This window comes from Carcharhinus amblyrhynchos, unplaced genomic scaffold (assembly GCF_965287045.1).
Source record: "Carcharhinus amblyrhynchos unplaced genomic scaffold, sCarAmb.v2.hapA chromosome_323, whole genome shotgun sequence".
NCBI lineage: Eukaryota > Metazoa > Chordata > Chondrichthyes > Carcharhiniformes > Carcharhinidae > Carcharhinus > Carcharhinus amblyrhynchos.
The window spans coordinates 99,833-120,067 of NW_027650063.1; the positions used below are offsets into that span (position 1 = coordinate 99,833).

Consider the following 20,235-nt stretch of genomic DNA (forward strand, 5'->3'; position numbering starts at 1 on the left):
GAGAGAGCGAGGGAGAGAAGAATAAGGACTGGGTATAGTCAGGTTAATATGCCCTCATTTACAGCAATGTTGACTGCTGTTTCCTAGGTGGCACCTGAAGTACAAATAGTGCTGCGGTCTCTTCCCATCAATCTCCACCTGCAGTAAGTAAACGGATGATCGTTCCACTCACTGCTGACATTTCTCCAGCATTCAGTCCTGTGGGCCAAAGCCTCACAAATCATCTCGCTGGCCGGCACTGGGGTAAAGTCGGCACAGGTTTTAAGTCGGTCCACCTCGTGTCCAACGAGGGGCATACACACGATGGGTCGTACTGGGGCTGCTCTTGGTTGTTCGAGATTGGCCTAGTGCTTCATGTCGTTAGTGTGTGCCTAAACTGGACCAGATACTGGGCAAGACGACAGCTCAGTGACTATCACTGATTGCCGTGCAGACACATGGATTTGGGCCGGTGTCTGTGGGAGTTTGCGCACTCTCCCCGCGCTTGCGTGGGTTTTCTCCGGGTGCTCCGGTTTCCTCCCACACCCCAAAGATGTGCTGTTAGGCTGATTGGCAGGAATAAATTGTCCCTAAATCAGTTTCCCTCAATCTGGATGGCCATAAAACATTAGACAGGGGTCGTGGGTAGAGAGGGGGACTGGTGGTGTTGAGATGGCGGTGCGGGCTCGTTGGGCCGAAGGGCCTGTTTCCCGGGCTGGTTTTGTTCTTTCTTCTTTGTTAAAGCAGAAACCCAGTGGCCTTCTCAACCTGCCTCGGTACTAACTAGACAAGATTTCTGCCTCATGTTGGTAGGTAGGGCGGCACAGTGGTTCACACTGCTACTTCATAGCGTCAGGGAGCCGCGTTCAATTCCTGGCTTGGCTCATTGTGCAGAGTTTGCACGTTCTCCCCGTGTCTGTGTGGGTATCCTCCCACAGTTTAGCAGGGTCAATGCACCCAACCATCAAATCTTTCAGACGTGCTGGTTAGGGTGCATTGAGTGTGCGAAATTCTCCCTCAGTGTACCTGAACAGGTGCCGGAGCGTGGGGGATCTGAGGTTGCTAATTGTATCAATCAGTTGTGATCTTCATTCAGAAACTTCATTGCAGTGTTGATGTCAGGCAATTTCAGACCATAAGACACAGGAACACAATCCAGCCCACCATGGCTGAGATTTTTCTCATCCCTGTTCTCCTGCCTTCCCCCCAAATCCCCTTATTAATCAAGAACCTATCTACCTCTGTCTTAAACAGGCTCAATGGAGCCTGCCTCCTCTGTGGCAATGGGTTCCACAGATACACCACTCTCTGGCTGAAGAAATTCTTCCTCATCTCAGTTTTAAAGGAGTGTCCCTTCACTCTGAGGCCATGCCCTCGAGTTCTAGTCTCTCCCACTGGTGGAAACATCCTCTCCACGTCCATTCTATACAAGGCCATTCTATACAGTATTCTGTAAGTTTCAATTAGATTTCCTTGTGACACTAATAAACTGAACAGTGGGGCAGACCTGAGGGAATGAATGGCCAATTCTGCTCCTTGTTTGGACACACACACAGATCTCAGTCACTTTGTGAATATCTCAGCTTCATGGCTTCACGTTCCCGTCATTCGTGTCTTCCCATACAAAGAAGAGGCCAGTTTGCTGTTTGCAAATGTTTTGCTGCAACTATGCAAATAGTGGTATGCAGTATCCAAATCGCTTTGCTTTAAACGAGCGAAGCAGAGAGTCATCCTGCTCTGGGACAGGGTGGGGCTGCTTCGCAATCAATCCTAAAGTGGAGGGGGGAAAGAGGGGAGGGTATTGGTGGGAGACAACTCTGTGGCCCCACCGCTGGGGGTGATGCTGGCCTCATTCCAGTTGTGAAGTTTATTTATTAGCGTCACAAATAAGGCTTACATTAACACCACAATGAAGTTACTGTGAAAATCCCCGAGTCGCCACACTCGGGGCCTGTCCAGGTTACACTAAGGGAGAATTCAGCACGGCCAATTCACCCTAACCAGCATGTCTCTCGGAAATGGGAGGAAAGCGGAGCACCCGGAGGAAACCCACGCAGACATGGGGAGGACGTGTAGACTCCGCACAGAGAGTGACCCGGGAGTGAACGTTGGACCCTTAGAGGATGGGAGGCAGGACTTGGTGGTAGGGGATGGGGAAATGGCTGAGGCCCTGAATAACTTTTTTGTTTCGGTCTTCACGGAGGAGGACGTGAATAATTTGCCGGGTGTTAGAGATGGAAAGATGGTAGGAGTGGAGGGCCTGAATGACATTATTGTTACTAGAGAGGTGGTGCTCGACAGACTGGAGGGACTGATTGTGGACAAGTCCCCAGGACCGGATGGAATGCATCCAACGGTTCTGAAGGAAACGGCGGAGGTGATAGTGGATGCCTTGGTGATTATTTTCCAAATGTTGCTGGATTCCGGGAAGTGCCGGAAGATTGGAAAACGGCTAATGTTACGCCGTTGTTTAAGAAGGGTAGCAGGCAAAAGGTGGGGAATTATAGGCCGGTTAGTTTAACGTCTGTTGTAGGAAAAATGTTAGAATCCGTGATCAAGGAGAAAATAGCGAGGCATCTTGAGGAGAATTGTTTGGTAGAGCAGACGCAGCACGGTTTCATTAAGGGGAAGTCGTGTCTGACAAATTTATTGGAGTTCTATGAGGATGTGTCTAGGGCAGTGGATAGAGGAGAGCCGGTGGATGTGGTCTTTCTTGATTTTCAGAAGGCGTTTGACAAGGTACCTCACAAGAGGTTATTACAGAAGGTAAGGGGGCATGGAGTTGGAGATAGGGTGTTAGCGTGGATAGAGGATTGGCTGTCAAATAGGAGGCAGAGAGTGGGGGTCAATGGGTGCTATTCGGATTGGCGGTTGGTGACTAGTGGAGTGCCCCAGGGGTCGGTGCTGGGGCCTCAGCTATTCACCGTTTATATAGATGATCTGGAGGAGGGAACCGAATGTATGGTGTCGAAATTTGCTGATGACACCAAGATTGGTGGAATGGCAAATTGTGCGGAGGGTGTGGAGAGTCTGCAGAAGGATCTAGATAGGCTGGCAAATCGAATTTAATGTTGGCAAATGTGAGGTTGTCCACTTTGGTAGGAATAATGGTCGGAAGGACTATTACTTACGTGGCGAAAAACTGCAGCATGCGACGGTACAGAGGGACCTCGGAGTCCTTGTGCATGAGTCGCAAAAACCCAGCCTGCAGGTGCAGCAGGTGGTCAGGAAGGCAAATGGGATGCTGGCCTTCATAGCGAGGGGGATTGAATATAAAAGTAGGGAGGTCTTGCTGCAGCTGTACAGGGCACTGGTGAGGCCGCAGCTGGAGTACTGTGTGCAGTTTTGGTCGCCGCACTTACGCAAGGATATTTTGGCCTTGGAGGGAGTGCAGAGGAGGTTTACTAGGCTGATTCCGGAGTTGAGGGGGTTGAACTATGAGGAGAGGCTGAATAAACTAGGCTTGTACTCGTTAGAGTTTAGAAGAATGAGGGGAGATCTCATTGAGACGTATAAGATGTTGAATGGGATGGATAGGATAGAGGTGGAGAGACTCTTCCCGCTCAGAAAGGACAGTAGGACTAGGGGGCACAGCCTCAGGATAAAGGGGGGGTGGTTTAGAACGGAGTTGAGGAGGAACTTCTTCACTCAAAGGGTGGTGAATCTCTGGAATTCTCTGCCCGTTGAAGTGGTGGAGGCTACCTCGCTAAATATTTTTAAGACGCGGGTTGATGGGTTTTTGATGAGAGAGGGGATTAAGGGTTATGGGGAATGTGGAACTGAGCCACATTCAGCCACATGACAGATCAGCCATGATCTTATTGAATGGCGAGGCAGGCTCGAGGGGCTAGATGGCCTACTCTTGCTCCTATTTCTTATGTTCTTATGACCCAAGCCAGGAATCAAACCCAGATCCCTGGCAGGACGAACCCAGGGGTGACACAGTGGGTTAGCACTGCTGCCTCACAGCGCCAGGGACCTGGGTTCCATTGCCGGTGACACAGTGGGTTAGCACTGCTGCCTCACAGAGCCAGGGACCTGGGTTCCATTCCCAGCTTGAGTCACTGTGTGTACGGAGTTTGCACATTCTCCCTGTGTCTGCATGGGTTTCTTCCAGGTGCTCCAGTTTCCTCCCACAGTTCGAAAGATGTCCTGGTTAGGGAGCATTGGCTGTGCTAAATTCTTCCTCAGTCTACCTGAACAGGCGCCAGAGTGTGGCGACTGGGGGATTTTCAGGGTAACCTACTTGTGACACCAATAAATAAACTTTAAAACTTTTAAGCTGGCGCTGTGAGGCAGCAGTACTAACCACTGTGTCACTGTGTCCATTCCGCAAGGAGCTCACACACAGGCTGTCAACGTGTAAGCAACTGCTTCGGGGCCTGTCTGGGGACAAAGAGAGAGAGAGAGAGCGAGGCTCAAGGGATAGCAGGACCAGGACAGCAAGTGGATAGACACAGGGAAGCAGTTGCAGCAATAGACTATTTTAACACAGCGTTTTACAAGCAGGTATCTCCACACCCTCCACCCCCCCACCTCTCAGCACAGGGCTCCCAGTGCAGTTCACGTCTAGTGTGGAATATGCCTTTAAAAAGTGGCTGCTCTTTCTCTCATTCTTCCGTTCAACAATGTTTGACTTACAGATAGTGGCGGGGAGTTGAAATTTCACAATACAGGGTTCGGCAGCTAAGACAGGCTGCTGAAATGTTGTGTCTTTTTTAAAGGAGTTAGACAGGTAGTCTGATTCCTCCATTCACACCGGATTCATCAGGCCTGAGCAACTCTGGGATATACAAACTAGAAAGAACCTGTCTTACCACTCGACTGTCGAATGATTCGTGGCAAGGTTCCCAGCACATAATAGTTTTTGCGAGTGTTGATTTTACCCACCCTGTCACACACCATAAACATCAGAAAGCTCATTCAGTCACACCCAGATACCTCTCAATAACATTGTCACGCTCCCTGGCTCTCACCGAGACTCACTCAATCCTCCAGGGATGGAGGAGAGGAAAGAACTTCAGTCATTCGCAGAGCTGCGTGGACATTGGGTCAAAGAGAGAAATATTGGCCGAGGTGGGGGGGGGGGGGGGGGGGGGGGGCGCTAAATGTTTAGTCAAAAGGATGGGCTGTAATGAGAGAGGATGTGCGCATATGAGCAAGCGAGTGCGAACCGGGGGGAGGGGGAAAGCTAGAGGGGGTTTGGGGCTGAGTTGAGGGAATTGCAGAGCTTGGTCTCCCAATGCCCAAGGTACAGCCATCACTGGTTAAAGGAAGGCAGGCCATTTGGCCCTGCTCTGCCCTGCAATCCCACTACCACAGAATCACAGATCACTGGCTTGATTCTCCGCCTCAGTCTTTCCCCGCACTGTCCCACAGTCGGGCTGGAGGGAAGCAGCGAGATATCAGGGTGGGAATGGGGAATTCCAGTATAAAATTGGGAATATTAAACACGGGGCCATATGGAACTAGGAGCAGGATTCCTCTGCGAGGGCAAACACAGAGGCCAAGACATCACTGCAGGTGACAGTGAAAAAGAAAGATTGCGAGACTTGGACAGAAGGACGCTGAGGCAGGAGATAGCTCAAAACCAAACACGTCAGGAGACTGTTTTCCCATTGCTCGTGTGTGTGTAACTCCAGCTCTGTTCACATGAGCTGAGGGCTGTTGCCTCCAACACTAACCAGGTAGCTTGGTGCATTCCTTTGTTCCCAACCTTTCCTCAACAGGGCCTTTGCAGTGGAATACAGCCACATCAGACCAATCACACCGGCCAGTAGCACGGGCAAGTGGGCCACCTACCTTCACAGCCTGCAGTGCTGAACATCCCCTCACTTAACTCTGCTTCTTTCAGTCCTTCAAAACCCACCACAGGCAGCGAATACCAGACACCCACCAGCCTCTGGGTGAATCCTCTCTAACCCTCCTCGAATCTGTGCCCCTCGCCCCCCCCCCCACGATCTCTCTGTTCAGGGAGAAAACAGGTCTTTACTGTCTCCCCACAGAGCTCTGTCCGCCTCCATTAATTTGCCCCCACAGCCTCCGAAGGAAAGCAAGCCCAGCCTATCCAATCTCTCCTGGCGGCTGCAGTTTTCTCACCCTGGCAACATTCCCGGGAACCTCCTCTGCCTCTCCACAGTAACTATGTCCTCCCTGTAGTGTGGTACAAGAACAAAATTCCAGCTGTGGTCTCACCAGCATTTCATACATTTCCAACATGACAGCCCCACTTGTGTGTTCAAACCTCGCCCAGTAAAGGGAAACATTCCAGATGCTTTCTGTCCACCTGTCCTTCAGGAAGCTCCAAGGTCTCCCCCTTCCTCTCCCACTATCACCCCGTTTACAGAGTATTCCCCTTGCTTCATTTTGCTTTGCTCGAATGTATTCCCTCACTCTTTTCCAGATTAAATTCCATTTGCTGTTTCCCAGCAAACCTTTGGCTGAGTTCATGAGGAGGACAGCTGTCAACTCCAGAATGATAGCAATTACTGTGCCATCTGTAAATTTCCCAATCATGCCTCCCACATTTCATTCTAAATCATTAAACAGTACACTGAACTTCACAGAATAAACACCACCAGGAACTGACTTCCTTTCAATAAAAAACATCCAGCAACCTTTGTTAACTGTCACTGAGCCAATTTTCTAGCATCATAAAATCCTACAGTGCAAAGAGGCCATTCTGTCCATCGAGCCTGCACCAATCACGATCCCACCCAGACCCTATCCCCACAACCCCACCTGCTAATTTCCCTAACACTAAGGCGCAATCTATCATGGCCAATCCACCTAACTCGCACATCCTTGGACTGTGGGAGGAAACCCACGCAGACACGGGGACAATGTGCAGACTCCACACAGACAGTCACCTGAGGCCGGAGTCAAACCCAGGTCCCTGATTTGATTCAAGAACATAAGAACATAAGAAATAGGAGCAGGAGTAGGCCATCTAGCCCTTCGAGCCTGCCCCGCCATTCAATAAGATCATGGCTGATCTGTTGTGGCTCAGTTCCACTTTCCCGCCCTCTCCCCATAACCCTTAATCCCCTCGCTTATCAAAAACCCATCAACCCGTGTCTTAAAAATATTTAGCGAGGTAGCCTCCGCCACTTCAACGGGCAGAGAATTCCAGAGATTCACCACCCTTTGAGTGAAGAAGTTCCTCCTCAACTCCGTTCTAAACCGCCCCCCCCTTTATCTTGAGGCTGTGCCCCCTAGTCCTACTGTCCTTTCTGAGCGGGAAGAGTCTCTCCACCTCTATCCTATCCATCCCATTCATCATCTTATACGTCTCAATGAGATCTCCCCTCATTCTTCTAAACTCTAACGAGTACAAGCCTAGTTTATTCAGCCTCTCCTCATAGCTCAACCCCCTCAACTCCAGCATCAGCCTAGTAAACCTCCTCTTGGTTCTTGCGTGCTATACAAACAAAATGTACCATTCATAGAGAAGGAAACGAGAGTGCACAGAATGTAGTGTTATAGTCATAGCTAGGGAAAGATCAATTTAGTGCGAGGTAGGTCCATTCAAAAGTCTGACAGTCTTGAGCCGCTGTGAGGCAGCAGTGCTAACCACTGGGCCACTGTTGGACCAATCTGCCATCTCCCCCTCTTTATCCCACCGGATCTCACTTTTCTGACCAACCTGCCATGTGGGACCTTATCTGAAATCCATGCGGACAACATCTACTACACTATTCCACACATTCCCCAGCCTCTGGGTGAAGACATTTCTCTTCACCTCAGTTCTAAAAGGTTTACCCCTTACTCTCTATGACCCCTAATTCTGGGCTCCCCCCACCATTGGGAATGTTCTTTCTGAATCTACCCTGTCTAACCCTGTTAGAATTTTATAAGTTTCTATCAGATCCCCTCTCACTCTTCTAAACTCCAGTGAATATAATCCTAACCCACTCAAAACATGAACTCGTTTCTCTTTCCACAGTTGCCGCCCACTCAGCTTTTCCAGCATCTGCAGTATTTTGCTTCTATCTGAGGGACACAGTTCATTCAGTGATTTAAAGAATGTCAGTCCTTCTGCTCTCAGCGCATTGTATCTAATATTTCATCCTCTCCCACCCAAATCAAATGTCTAAATCATTCCTCTCCTTAGACAATGTGGGGGTTAGCTTGATTGGCCAGGCTAAATTCACCCTATTTTTAGGGGGGAATTAGCAGGGTAAATGTATGAGGTTACAGGAATAGGGCCCTGGCTGGGATTGTGATCACGCAGACTCCATGAGTCAATCAGCCTCCTCCTGCACTGTAGGGATTCGATGATCAAGAGACCCTCAATTCCAGAGATTTTTTTTTACTGAATTCAAATTCCACTATCTGTCATGGTACGATCGAACACAGGGTCCCCAGAATGTTAGCTGAGTTACTGGATTGAGGCAACACAGTGGTTAGTACTGCAGCCTCACAGCACTAGGGACCCTGGTTCAACTCTGCCTCGGGTCACTGTCTGTGTGGAGTTTGCACGTTCTCCGTGTCTCCTCCTACAGTCCAAAGACGTGCAGGTTAGGTTGATTGGCCATGATAAATTGCCCCTTTATGTCAGGAGGATGGGTATGTGGGGTGACGGGGATAGGGCCTGGGTGGGACTGTGGTCAGTGCAGACTCGATGGGCTGAATGGCCTCCCTCTGCACTATAGGGATTCTATGATAATCTAATGATAATACCACTAGGCCATCGCCTCCCTGAACGCTACAAAAGCCACAGTGCCTCAGACCTCTCTCTCTCGTAGACGGTGCCAGGGTGGGTCACCAGTCTCCCCCGCTGGGAAGTTTCAGCGTACACGATACTGCTCTGGCTTCAAACAATTGTCCTGGCCAATTCTCAACAAAGGAAACAAGGTTGAGTGGGCAAGTTTACACATGTAGGAGATTGACTTCTCAAACTGTCTTGCTCCATTTGTCTCAGTGAGGGGCAGTACTCCCTTTCCACCTCCTACCCACAGGGACTGTGGTACGGGGGGGGGGGGGGGGGAGGGAGAGAGGCTGACAAACATTATCTTGGCTTACTTCCCAATTCAGACATAATGCTAGCAACACGTTGCCATTGACAGACTCCAAGGAAGTCCCACCCAGAACATTAACCCATTGTCCGTATCAAGCTTTCCACTGCAGTCTCCAGCCTTGGTTACCAATGCACAGAGCAGAGGGAGAGAAGGCCCTTCGGCCCATCGAGCCTGTACTGTCAATAAACTACTACTAAAGCCGCGCTGATCCCATCTTCCTGCACTTGTCTCAAATCCTTTGACGTTATGATATTTCAAGTGCCCATCCAAATATTTCTTAAAGGTTGTAAGGTTTCTGGTCTCCACTACCCTCCCAGGCAGTGCATTCCAGATTCCCAGCACTCTAATATAATAAGGATATTATTAAACTAGAAAGAGTACAGTAGAGATTTACTGGATACTACCGGGGCTTGATGGATTGAGTTATAAGGAGGCTGGAAAAACTGGGACTTTTTCCTTTGGAGCGTAGGAGGGTTAGAGGTGATCTTATAGGGGTCTATAAAATAATGAGGGGCACAGATCAGCTAGATAGTCAATATCTTTTCCCAAAGGTAGGGGAGTCTAAAGCTAGAGGGTATAGTTTAAAGTGAAAGGGAGAGATACAGAAGTGTCCAGAGGGGCAATTTTTCACACAGAGGGTTGGTGAATGCCTGGAACAAGATACCAGAGTGGTAGTAGTAGAGACGGGTACAATTCTGTCTTTTAAAAAGCATAAGATGGGTATAGAGGGACATGGGCCAAACGTGGGCAATTGGGAGTTGCATAGTGATTAAAAAAGGGGCAGCATGGACAAGTTGGGCCGAAGGGCCTGTTTCCATGCTGTAAACCTCCGTGACTCTGTTTGGAAAGTTTCTCAAATCCTCTCAGTCTCCTGCCCCCTCGTGATTGACCCCTCAACCAAAGGGAACCGCTGCTCCCTACTCTAACCATGTCCCTCAATGTTATGCCCCTATCCCCCACCACCCCTCAGCTTTCTGTACATTCAATGAAAAAGCTCCTCATGTCTTAACCAGAAGGCCTCCCTCTCAAACGGACCTACCATCTGTGCAATCCCCCGGTTGGTGAGGATGTAGCGGGCGTGGATCAGTCCGTACAGCATCTCGGCCGCCTGCTCGATCAGGTCGCTCTGGTTCGGATTGTCTTCCAGCTCCTCATCTGGGAACAGGAACGTTTGAGAAGTCAGAGAGGGTGGCAGAAGCACAGCGGCACGCCAAAGCGAACAGCCCTCCGCTCTCAGCGGACCAGGGCATACACAGAAACATTCGTATTTACGCCCAACTTGTATGTTTGAACAAACATACAAGTTGCCCAAATCCCAATCCAGTTAAAACCGTGTTGGTGACAAATTAACTCCTCCTGGAAAGCCTGAACAGGGCTGGGCTGTCACCCTCCCAGAAAAGAGAAGGGAGGCTAACTACTCAAGGTCCTTAGGAGGTCTGTACAGAGGCGACGAGAGAGGTTTCCACTAGTTGAGGGAAAGTGGGAACCAAACCTCTGGGGCTACCAATGTAAGATGGTCACTAATAAAATCAACAGGGATTTCAAGAATTCCCCTACAGTGCAAAGAGTAGGTGCGGTGAACTGTACATAATACCAGTTCGTCAAGGAAGGAAGAAACCAAATGCAGTCTTTACTTGGAATATATTTATTCATGGAGTGAGATGTTACAGGTATACATCTCCCGACTCCATTCTAGTCCCATTTGTGTATCATTTTACATGTGATTTATTATTGTCACATGTATTGGGATACAATGAAAAGTATTGTTTCTTGCACGCTATATAGACAAAGCATACTGTTCATAGAGAAGGAAAGGCAAGGGTGCAGAACGTAGTGTTACAGTCATAGCTAGGGTGTAGAGAAAGATCAACTTAATGCGAGGTAGGTCCATTCAAAAGTCTGACAGCAGCAGGGAAGAAGCTGTTCTTGAGTCGGTCGGTACGGGACCTCAGACTTTAGTATCATTTTCCAACAGAAGGTGGTGGAAGAGAGAACGTCCGGGGTGTGTGGGGTCCTTGATTATGCTGGCTGCTTTTCCAAGGCAGCGGGAAGTGTAGACAGAGTCAGTGGATGGGAGCTGGTTTGTGTGATGGATTGGGCTACATTCACGACCCTTTATATGCACTCAAACAACATCCAATCAACGCCCTCCTCTGGTTGGACCCGATTAGCATCAGTTTGCACAACTAACAGAACACACACATTTATAGATAAACAACAGGGGAGGGAGGAGGAAGTAGAGATGGAGCGAGGTGGAGGGGCTCATGGGGAGCACAGTTGAGCGGAATGTTGCCAAACCGGATGACGGAGCGAGGTGTCCGAGTGGGACAGTTCAGATTCAGTCCTCCCAGATACCCCGCAGACAACAGTGAGAGCTGCACGCTCGGCTCAGAGGAACTGGCTGGCCACTGGTGGAATTCAGGGCTACGCCCAGATGGCACGTTGTGTGGTGAAGGGTGCTGCATTACTGCACGCACGGCTATCTGTGTATCTGGGAGACAGACGCTCCACTCTAAACCACACAGCACAGTTACCCATGTGCGTTACTTCCTGAAAGTGCACCGCATGCTGGCTTTTTACACACATTCGGATCTTCAGGAAAGTTTTAAACATTTGGGGCAATGCCAGCGTCTGATACAGGCATGAAAGCCAGGATGGTGGCACAGTGGGTTAGCACTGCTGCCTCACAGCTCCAGGGATTCAATTCCAGCCTTGGGTCACTGACTGTGCGGAGTCTGCACGTTCTCCCTGTGTCTGCATGGGTTTCCTCCGGGTGCTCCAAAGATGTACGGGTTAGGTGGATTGACCATGCTAAAATGTCCCTTCGTGTCACAGGAGGACTAGTTAGGGTGAATGCAAGGAGTGATGGGGATAGGGCCTGGGTTGGATTGCTATTGGTGCAGGCTCAATGGACTGAATGGCCTCCTCCTGCACTGTAGGGATTCTGTTAGTGCAAGAGCACACCAGCCTCACTAGCAATGCCAGCTGTTGTTACTCATTTTCTATTGCCGGGGGAGTGGGGGAGAGCCATATTGTCAATACCACTGGACTCTTGTAACCCTGAAGCCCAGGCTAATGGAGTGACAGAAGTTCAAATCCCAGCACGGTAGCTGGGTGGGTGGGTGGGTGGGGGGATTTAAATTCAATCAATAAATGAACCTGGAATTATAAAGTCTGTCCCAGCGATGGTGAGCTTGATGGATACCAGTCAGCTCAAGTGATGGGTGACAAGTGCCAAGCTCCCAACGATGCCCAAGACCACACTCTATCCTGAAAAGGCCCTTAAACGGACTGGTTAGAGCTGGGTATTTTCAGAGGGCAGCTCAGAATCGACCATATTTACTACAGACAGGCCAGACCGGGCAAGGACAGCAGATTTCCTTCCCTAAAGGGGACATTAGTGATGGGTTTCATAGTCATTGATATGGAGAGCATCTTTAATTAACTGGATGTAAATCTCACCAGCTGCTGTGGTGGGAAGGGTAGTGGTGGGAAATGGTGTGTGTGTGCATGTGTGTGTACCCCACCCCCCCAGGGGGGTTATCCTGGGCCCCTGCATTATTCATTTAGTGATGTTAACCCTGAATTCCTCACATCACTGGCTTCCTGAGCAGACGCTTGGCTGCACGATGCTGAGGGAAACTGGTTCAGTCAGACTGAATCCGATTCCAAACGGGCACAGCTCTGCAGTGCCAAGCCCGTGCTCCAGCTCTGCTGTTCCCAGGCGGAGGAGAGACGCAGCAGGACGCCGGAATTTGCCACACTGAGAGGTGGCAGTTTGGAGCTCAGTAAACACACGGCAGCCAACTGCACCATCTCCTGGTGGAACAGCAATCTGCAGGCGGCACGGAGACTGGCCAAGTAGTGTACAATAGCTACAATCTCCAGAACAATATCGGCAGCTCGGTGGAGTGGGAGATGGATTTTAACATAGATAAGTGCGAGGTAACGCATTTGGGGAGGTCAAACAGTTACAGGGAACCCACAACAAATGGAAATATACTCAGAGGGGGAAAAACTTAGTGTACAAGCATACAGCTCCCTAAAGGCAGTAGACAAGGTGCAATGTCACAGTGATTAGCTCTGCTGCCTCACAGCGCTAGGGACCTGGATTTGATTCCAGCCTCGGGTCACTGTGCAGAGTCTGCACATTCTCCCCTTGTCTGCGTGGGTTTCCTCCGGGTGCTCTGGTTTCCCCCTACAGTCCGAAAGATGTGCTGGTTAGGGTGCATTGGCTGTACTAAATTCTCCCTCAGTGTACCTGAACAGGCAGCGGCGGAATGTGGCGGCCAGGGGATTTTCACAGGAGCTTCATTGCAGTGTTAATGTAAGCCTATTGTGACACTGATAAATGAATAAACTTAAAAACTACCGAATGCTCTCCTTCACTGGCAGAGGATTGGAATATAACAGTCAGGATATAATGTTGGAACTATATAAAACACTGGTGAGGCCACAACTGGAGTACTGTGTGCAGTTCTGGTCACTATATTACAGTAACTGCTCTGGAGAGAGTTCAGAGGTTTACAGGAATGTGGCCAGGATGAGAAATGTGAAGAGATTGGACTGATCGGGATTATTTTCCTTGGAATAAAGAACACTGAGGAATGACTTGACAGAGATGTACAAAATCCTGAGGGTGAGAGAGACCGAGTGGACAGGATAAAACCCTTGGTGGAGAATTCTAGAATCAGATTCTCGGAATCTGCCCTATTTAATCGCTGGAGTTTGGGAAAGAGGGTGCAGTGCCTTCCCCAGCACTTCTTCAAGAAACATGGGGCTCAGCCTCGCATGTCTAGTCAACAAGGCATCTCACCACACCCCCTAACTCTTACCGACCCTGGAAACGTGCACAGAGGTGAATAAAGGTGGCTGGTGTGACAGTCACAAGGCAGGGACCTCGGGGGATCAGGGCTGCGAGTGACCACGGGAAGGGAACTGTTCCGCACTGCCACACAACCCCACATCAAAGGTCAGCGTCACAACATACCAGGCTCCAGATCCAGAATCATATCCAAGGCTTGGCGATAGTGGGGCACCTGTTCATTCAGTCCTGTCAGGTTGAACTTGTCCTGAATGTAATCTTCGTCCACCTGGGTTGGAGAAACAAGAGGGGTGAGCAGACCGCACACACTGCTGGCAGGCTGGGAATGGCCACCCACAACTAACCAATGATCCAAGACCCACTAAATATGCCAGTGAGAAAATCAGCCTTGATATTGGGCAGCACGGTGGCACAGTGGTTAGCACTGCTGCCTCACAGCTCCAGGGACCCAGGTTCAATTCCTGGCTTAGGTCCGTGTCTGCGTGGGTTTCTTCCCACGCTCCAAAGATGCGTGAGTTGGTTTGTTTGGCCATGTTAAATTGCCCCTTGGTGTCCAAAGATGTGCAGGTTCAGTGGATTGGCCATGCTAAATTGCCCCTTACTGCCAGTGTTGTAATGTGTTTTGGAAGGTCTATTACAGATAGGAAATATACAATAAATGGCAGAATCCTTCAGAGTATTGATAGGCAGGGGGATCTGGGTGTACAGGTACACAGGTCACTGAAAGTGACAACACAGTCAAGAAGGCATACGGCATGCTTGCCTTCATCAGCTGGAGCATTAAGTTTAAAAATTGGCAAGTCATGTTGCTGCTTTATAGAACCCAGTGAGGCCGCACTTGGAATATAGTGTTCAATTCTGGTTGCCACACTACCAGAAGGATGTGGAGGGGACAGGAAAGACTTACCAGGATGTTGCCTGGTATGGAGGGCATTAGCTATGAGGAGAGGTTGGAGAAACTTGGTTTGTTCTCACTGGAATGACAGAAGTTGAGGAAAGACCTGATAGAAGTCTACAAGATTATGAGAGGCATTGACAGAGTGGATAGTCAGAAGCTTTTTCCCCAGGGTGGAAGAGTCAATTACTAGGGGACACAGGTTGAAGGTGCGAGGGGCAAGGTTTAAAGGAGATGTACGAGGCAGATTTTTTACATGGAGAGTAGTGGGTGCCTGAAACTCGCTGCCGGGGAAGGTAGTGGAAATGGCTACGGTAGTGACTTTTGTGGGGGGGGGGGGGGGGGAGCTTGATAAATACATGAACGGGATGGGAATGGAAGGATATGGTCCCTGGAAGGGTAGGGGGTTTTACTGCAAATCGGGCAGCATAGTCGCTGCAGACTTGGAAGGGATTAGCAGAGTAAATATGTGGGGTTGTAGGAATAGGGCCTGGGTGGGATTGTTGCCAGTGCAGGCTCGACGGGCCAAATGGCCTCTCCTGCACTGTAGGGATTCTATGAAACTCAAAAAGCCTTCAGTGGCCTTTAGTTAGTAATGAACTCCCAGCTTTCTTTGGGGAGAGGGTTTGCCAGGTTTCATGGTCCTTTACTTTTCTGATATTGCCTTTGAATGGCCTTGCTTCAACATCAGGATTTTAATCTGCCCCTCCTCCCAGCCACCCATCCCCTGATGCCTCCTGGACGGCTCCCTCGGATAAGCTCAGCCCCCGTCAGGAAGATTCTTGGACAGGTGGCGAGCTACAGGGCTCAGTCAGGAACTCACCTCGCAGAAGAACTCGTTGCCCCGCAGGCCACAGAACCAGGAAATCCACGACACTTCCTCCGAGCTGCTCATCTTCGTATCCTCTGGAAGAGGAGGAGAGTGAGTGAGTGACCTGGAAAGCCAAAGCTCCTCCCTCGTGGCTCCCAAACCGCCCCCCCACAACAGCTTGCTTCCAACCCCCCCCCCGGCGAGTGCCTGGGAATTCCTCCTCCTCCAGTCCTCAAACTGCACCGCCCTGTTCATTATTCTCCCCTCGCCTCTGTCTCGAGAGGCCCCCCTGCACACGGGGAGTCATCAAATCCCTTCAGTGCAGGAGGCGGCTACCACACCGACCATAATCCCACCCAGACCTCATCCCCATAACCCCACGTATTTACCCTGCCAATTCCCGACACTCGGGGTAATTCAGCCTGGTCAAACCTGCACATCTTTGGAGTGTGGGAGGAAACCGGTGCACCTGGAGGAAACTCACGCAGGCATGGGGAGAATGTGCAGACAGTGACCCGAGGCTGGAATCGAACCCGGGTCCCTGGCGCTGTGAGGCAGCGGTGCTAACCACTGTGCCACCCCCATGAGGGTAGTCCACTCTCCTATGAAAGGCTGCACACTACTGCATTGTAGATAAGAGCATGAACAGGCTGATCCTTCTTGGGGGGTACTGCAGGTATAGTATACAGCCACTGCTGTTTCTCCAGTTAACTGAGTACAGCTCGAGGTCCCAGCAGCGCAGCTTCTCACAGCCATCTAAACCCTTTCCCTTCTGGGATTTACGCTTTTGGAGCCATGTTACGTAGCGACAATGCACTTCCCTCTCCCCCCAGCCATTTCCTCTACCCCCACTGACAGACAGCGACAGAATTTAAAAGCAATAAGGCTGGGCTCCAAATACAATAACCAGGCAAACCAACCACTTGGTCTTGACCACTTGGAGAAAGCTACGCAAATCAAGGCATTGGAAAGGTAGGAGTTTTTTTTTTAAATAGAGGGGTTGACAGTAGTTATGCCCGGTTGGAGAGAGAGGAGAAAGCACGATCACACTCTCAGGAGTTGATCGTTTTAAGGCGAGGAGAAATTCAGAGGGTTACGGCGAATCTGCAGAGTTCTTTACCCCAGAGGGTTGGAGAAGCTCCCCTGTTGAGGATGTTGAAGCCCGCGATCGATACTGGTAATGGCGGTGAGACGCTGGGAACACAGCGGGAAAGTGGGGCTCTGCTAGAATGTATTGAGGGGGGCGGTGAGCCAGGCCGCACACAGCCCACTGCTGCTCCCGTTTCTGAGGTGATTGGGATTCACCTGGACGGGGCGAACAAAGGGAATCGCCACTAACCCCAGGAGCAGTTCGAGACACGGGTGGGGCCCCGAGCCCAGCAGTATAACATCGCTGGGGTCGATCGCAATCCTCTCTGCATTCAGGTAGAGCCCACCTGCTGGACGCAGAATGTCACCTGAAAGGAACAACAGGTTACGTGGCGGATAAGCAGGGTACAAAGGGCAGCTGCCACAGACTGTGCGTGCCGTGCTTATCAGAATGGAATTTGAACAGGACGAGTGATCGGAATCGACCAACAAACAAACATCGCAGATGGAAGTGATCTCTGAATCTCGGGCGCTGCAGACACAGCGTCTGCACCTACACAAGCACACAGTCCTGTACATTGACTTAATGGTCGCTAATAAAAAGGGCAGGAGCAGAGGTAGTTGTGAGTATCTGTGTTTAGATCACTGCAGGTGGCAGGACAGGAGTGGAGGGGGGTGGGGGAACGATAGAGAAAGGAAAACACACAGACACACACACACGCTCTTACACAATGTATCGTGCTACTATTAAATACATTCCCTTCAATAACTGCAGCAACTAAAAATCTGCCAATTACTCATCGTTACCAGGCTCTCAAACACAAGTTTCCATTTGTGGTTGCTGCGTTAAGGTTTTTTTTTGGCCTGGATAGTTAGATGACCTCCAGCAGCTCACTGCACAGCCTAACAGCAGGTCAGTGCAGCGATCAGTGAGAATGGCTCGGGGGTATTTTGTAAAGAAACCCCCTCACATGCAGCGCTATCAGCCTGTTCAGATACTCGGCCTATAGGTGGCAGGAAAAAACCACACTATCTGAGCAGCAGGAGGTAACTCCTGTTCCACCATCCAGTCAGATTAGGGCCAATCTGGATCTGAATCTCACCCTCCCATTTCACTTTTGTCTTACTGAACAACAATCTATCAGTACAGCTTTTTGGGAGCAGTTCCTCAGGATAGCAAGAGTCCTCAGCCCAACTGGTTCCAGGCACCCCATCCAGCACCACCGCAAACATTCACTCCCTCCACCACCGACACAGCCATGTGTACCATCTACAAGATGCACTGCAGCAACTCACCAAGGCTCCTTACGCAGCACCTTCCAAACCCCTGACCGCTTCCATCTAGAAGGACAAGGGCAGCAGATACCTGGGGAACACCCCCACCTGGAGGTTCCCCTCCGAGTCACTCACCATCCCGGCCTGGAAATATATCGGCCGTTCCTTCACTGTCACTGGGGTCAAAATCCTGGAGTTCCCTTCCTAACAGCACAGTGGGTGTACCTACACCACACAGAAACTAAAAGCAGGAGTAGGCCATTGGGCCCTTTGAGCCTGCGCCAGCCTTCAACATTATCATGGCAGATCTCTGCTCTCAATAACAATCCTACTGTCTCCCTTCGCTGCCATTAAAATGTGAAAAAATATCTTTGAATATATTCAGTGACTTGGCCTTCACAGCCTTCTGTGGTAGCGAATTCCAGAGTTTTAACTTTATTTATTAGTGTCACAAGTAAGCTTACATTAACAGTGCAATCAAGTTACTGTGAAAATCCCCTAGTCGCCACAGTCCGACGCCTGTTCGGGTACACAGAATTTAGCATGGCCAATGCACCCTAACCAGCACGTCTTTCAGACTGTGGGAGGAAGCCTGCACAGACATGGGGAGAATGTGCAAACTCCACACAGACAGTGACCCACGATGAGAATCAAACTCAGGTCCCTGGCGCTGTGAGGCAGCAGTGCTAACCCACTGTGTCACCGGGAACGGAACCCGGGTCCCTGGCGCTGTGAGGCAGCAGTGCTAACCCACTGTGTCACCGGGAACGGAACCCGGGTCCCTGGCGCTGTGAGGCAGCAGTGCTAACCCACTGTGTCACCGGGAATGGAACCCGGGTCCCTGGCGCTGTGAGGCAGCAGTGCTAACCCACTGTGTCACCGGGAATGGAACCCGGGTCCCTGGCGCTGTGAGGCAGCAGTGCTAACCCACTGTGTCACCGGGAATGGAACCCAGGTCCCTGGCGCTGTGAGGCAGCAGTGCTAACCCACTGTGTCACCGGGAATGGAACCCGGGCCCCTGGGACTGTGAGGCAGCAGTGCTAACCCACTGTGTCACCGGGAATGGAACCCGGGTCCCTGGCGCTGTGAGGCAGCAGTGCTAACCCACTGTGTCACCGGGAATGGAACCCGGGTCTCTGGCGCCTTGAGGCAGCAGTGCTAACCCACTGTGTCACTGGGAATGGAACCCGGGTCCCTGGGACTGAGAGGCAGCAGTGCTAACCCACTGTGTCACCGGGAATGGAACCCAGGTCCCTGGCGCTGTGAGGCAGCAGTGCTAACCCACTGTGTCACCGGGAATGGAACCCGGGTACCTGGGACTGTGAGGCGGCAGTGCTAACCCACTGTGTCACCGGGAATGGAACCCGGGTCTCTGGCGCCGTGAGGCAGCAGTGCTAACCCACTGTGTCACCGGGAATGGAACCCAGGTCCCTGGGACTGAGAGGCAGCAGTGCTAACCCACTGTGTCACCGGGAATGGAACCCAGGTCCCTGGCGCTGTGAGGCAGCAGTGCTAACCCACTGTGTCACCGGGAATGGAACCCGGGTCCCTGGGACTGAGAGGCAGCAGTGCTAACCCACTGTGTCACCCCTTTTAACACAGATTTGCTAAATTCCAGTCAAATTACAGAATAATTTGGAGATTGCGATCAGAGCGGTTCTGGTGCATTCTCTGAAAGCAGGGTGATACCGGAGAGCTAGAGAGTAGAGATGATGCAGAGCAAGTTGTAGTTCAATCACCACTATTTACCGCTATGTATTTCTTTCCAATTTCAGACTCTAATGATCGATCACCAGGTGTGGGTGGGGAAAGCAGCAATTGTCAAGCACGGCACGGAGGAAAAGCAGAGTCAAACAGAGTGGAAGCTTGCGAGTTTTGATGATTAAAAGCAGAGGACTGCGCGATTGGTCACCGATTAGTGTCCCACTCCAACACTTATTACAACGTCGGAACTCACCACCACACATCCTCTTCCTGCAGGGAGGATGGGCAAAGGGCACGGGGGGTGTGGGGGATAAACGCTGACAAACTTACTGTCCCACCACTTCCGTCCCCAAGATCCCCCTTTAATCAGCTGAGAGGAAGCATGCCTGTGGTGGGCAAAGATGGAGAAGTCAGTTCCCCCCGCCAACACACTTGAAGGACACCCCCACCCACGCCTGACTCTCTCTCGCTCTCTCTGCCAAGGCAATCACAACCCCCTCAGGCAGAGAGAACACCGGGTCTTGTGAGACTGAGCCAGGAAAGGAGCAGAGAACTGTTTGCTAGGTGGAAAATGGCCAAATGCCCAGGGAAGCAGCGCTGGTGGGGTGGAGATAAAGCAAAGCTCTCTTATCGTAAG

The 20,235-nt window shown here is 50.7% G+C and overlaps 1 protein-coding gene across 3 annotated transcripts in view; it reads right to left on the reverse strand.

The window, feature by feature from the left end:
• csnk2b (casein kinase 2, beta polypeptide) overlaps positions 1-20,235 on the reverse strand; it is a 58,489-nt gene that overhangs the window by 13,613 nt on the left and 24,641 nt on the right. For 2 of the 3 annotated variants that reach the window (XM_080183528.1, XM_080183529.1), the window contains exons 2-4: positions 15,543-15,625; positions 13,990-14,092; positions 10,039-10,154 (exon numbers count right to left, since the gene is read on the reverse strand). In XM_080183528.1, the coding sequence (XP_080039654.1) occupies positions 10,039-10,154; positions 13,990-14,092; positions 15,543-15,614 (291 nt within the window). In that variant the 5' untranslated portion in view covers positions 15,615-15,625. Of the gene's footprint in view, positions 1-10,038; positions 10,155-13,989; positions 14,093-15,542; positions 15,626-19,851; positions 19,985-20,235 lie in introns of all 3 variants that reach the window. The other variant, XM_080183527.1, reaches the window with a different exon arrangement.